The 2,864-nt window shown below is 45.4% G+C and overlaps 1 protein-coding gene across 1 annotated transcript in view; it reads left to right on the top strand.

Annotated features, from left to right (window-relative positions):
- The window catches only part of LOC146185142 (sodium-dependent proline transporter-like), a 9,409-nt gene extending 9,076 nt beyond the window's left edge, over positions 1–333 (top strand). The window contains exon 4 of the mRNA XM_084605480.1: positions 1–333. This exon is cut by the window's left edge and continues 323 nt beyond it. Coding sequence (XP_084461606.1) covers positions 1–265 — 265 coding nt within the window. The 3' untranslated portion in view covers positions 266–333.
- Positions 334–2,864: the final 2,531 nt, after the last annotated feature.

Raw genomic sequence — 2,864 nt, 5'->3', positions numbered from 1 at the left:
CATCGCCGTGGTCAAGCTGGTGGAGTGTGGATTCAGCTGGCGTCGTGCCTCTTCTCCCGAGGATGACTGGGGTCCATCCGAGACCAAGTACCGGCAGCTATACCGCGAGCACCTGTGCGAAGCGGGCTTTGCTCAGCTGTACTACCGGATTGTGCCGATCTCGACGTCCCGGGCTGACAACGTTGGGCTTCAGAGGGCGTTGCCACTTTCCGCTGATACCAAGTCCGACAGTGCGGCTGCTCCATCCTTCAAGGGGCCACCCTGAATTCCCATCAAAAGTGGGAAAGAGAAAATGGAGAGGTTGCTTGTTCGTGCGGCTCATTATGTATTGCAGAAAGCTTTAAAAATCATGAAAATTCCGACTGGCTGTATTTATTTGCTACACAATCGTTACTAATTAGAACCTGCACGAGGTAGAGCTAACGGGTGTGTTCTGGCTACAGAAGGCCAGTTTCTCATTCTGGTAGGTTCAGTATAAACGAATTTTTAAAATCATTTTTGACGACACCAGCCAACATATATGATTGAATTGTCGCCGTCGTGTGAACATAGCCGCCTTTGCTGGAATTCCTGCAGTCATGATGGGCTCGGTAGCCGAACGCCAAAGCCACCGCAGCGATCCTAGCAACATACTAAATCGTTCGCCGAGAACGAGACATTTGTATTAGTTGAGCGTAAACCAGACGCGTGCTTTGAGACAGCATTTACCGTACTCTCCTCGGCCAAGCTGCCTAAAAATGTGTTTCTGTCTAATTAGGAGCAACCCCTTTATAGGACGTTCTAAAAAACAAGGCATGTTAGCATCTTTATTCGCTGGGTGCCAAGCAAGTAAAGACTCGTAAAACGTCTTCGGTTTCCTCGTGCGTTTTCATGAGAGACTGCACATATCGAAGACCCCGAACAATATCGGTTACTAATGTTAACACTGCTCCCTTCCACTACCTTCTACCGCGTCCAACTTGCAGAAGACAAACACTGTAAACCTCGCTTTCCTGCCTGGCAGCTCCACCAGCTTTGAGAACGCTACGGAATAGTTTTAGGTAACAAACCAGGCGGTGGTAACCGGTCATGACGCAGCAGACGTTCAGCCTTTCCCCCTCTGTCATGAAGTACCAGCATTGTCATATCGGCTGTCTCGTACGTTCGCCCGTTTTCTGGCATACGCGCAACTAGGGACTTGGAAAGACTTCGAATGGCACCATCTTGGCGCTTGTAGGTTTGGCCAAACGGGGTCGCTGTGCGTCATCGAGACAAATGCGGCGTCATGTGAGGCATAGTCAGGGTAGGATCTTCGTCGTTTCGCCGTCAAGTAGTCCCAGCTCTATACAATAAGCCTGATAAAAAAGGCTTATTTCAAATCTTATTTGAAAGGTTCCGCTTAACATTTTATTTTTTACAATTAAAGTACAGCCCCAATAAAACTGCTTCGAGGAGCATCTTGATAAGGCGGCTTTCTCGTATATGACTGCGTTTGACAGCAGACGACATACCGTTTTGACCGTTTTGACCTATGCTCTAACGTAAACGAGTAAATAATGAACGAAAAAAAACGAGTACAAAAACCACAACTTAATCGGAAAAATACATGAATGACTGCCCATCACTGAAACCGACACGAATCCGGCACCTGACGATAGCTGGCCTATCAGCACCAATCCTGCCTTATATATCGCTTGGATGCAGGGACCTCAACATCGCTCACTCCTGGACTTCATAAAATCAGCCAATCTTTTTTCATTCATTTAATCATTTATTCATCCTTCATCTCATACACTACTGATACCCTGAGGCCATAAATATCGTTAAAAAATATACAGATTGCGACGCCGCAAAAGAGTACACTTTTCGCCTAGAAATATGTATTTATGTGAACATTTCAGCGATTATTTTAAAGGACGGAAGTGCGCAATCTTTACCACTTTAGGTGATTGTTGATTTAATAAATCAGGAAGCCTGAAGCGAACCATCTGCTTGCCATAGTTAGGGAGGCATGCTGTAACGTGCAAGTCTCTGGGTTACGGGTCACATGTATGTTGTCGTGAAAGGCCGCAATGAGTGTTCACGTGTTGTCATATATAGTAATGCCTTGGTTATATATTTGCGAGACCCTGCAGTTGCACAAAGGTGTCGTTTTAAGAATATTTACACGCTTAAATTTTGGTCCTTTATGGGCGACGTAAGAAGATTTAGAAATTAATATCATTGCCCCTTTTTTGAGTAGTAGTAGCTTTCCGGTGTTTTCTGCTATTGTTGTTGGCCATACTAACAAGGAGTAATTCAGAATAGACAGGAAACCTGAATTATAAACTAGAATATTAATGAAGAGTGGAAATACTGAATAATCCCAGCGTATGAGCCAATGGTGGGGGTAGTTTGACAACTAAATATTCTATGTGAACATCCCACGTTATTCGTTCTGAGAAATTACGGCAAACGTTTTTGTTGTTGTTGTTGTTATGGCTGTAGGAAGAAGGAAAAGAAAATGCACGGGCCTGCTACTGGCTCTGTAGCTGAGCCACCTCCGCTGCCTGGTGCAGACAGAAGAGAAAATAGAGAAGAAAGAAAAGGAAGAGGTAGAGAAATACGCGCGCCGCAACAACAGTCGTCGCCCACCACCTAAACGGTGGCGGGTGCAATGACGGCCTATAACAGATAAACATTCTGTGGCAGGCTAGCCCCCGCCGAAAGCGGCGGTGACCTACCTGTCCCAGCCCCATCAGGGGAATATGAACACTTTCTATCTGCGTACCCCTGAGTACCAGATAATGTAGCTGGAACTCGTCTTCTTAAATTGAAGTGAACGGCTTTTTTTTTTTCTTTTTTTTTTTACGTTGAGCTGTGGACTGTTTTTACACGCCTAATCT

This window comes from Amblyomma maculatum, chromosome 6 (assembly GCF_055883805.1).
Source record: "Amblyomma maculatum isolate TAMU_Amacu chromosome 6, ASM5588380v1, whole genome shotgun sequence".
Taxonomy (NCBI): Eukaryota; Metazoa; Arthropoda; class Arachnida; order Ixodida; family Ixodidae; genus Amblyomma; species Amblyomma maculatum.
The sequence above is the reverse complement of the archived record's forward strand: the minus strand, read 5'-3'. Positions and strand labels throughout refer to the sequence as shown.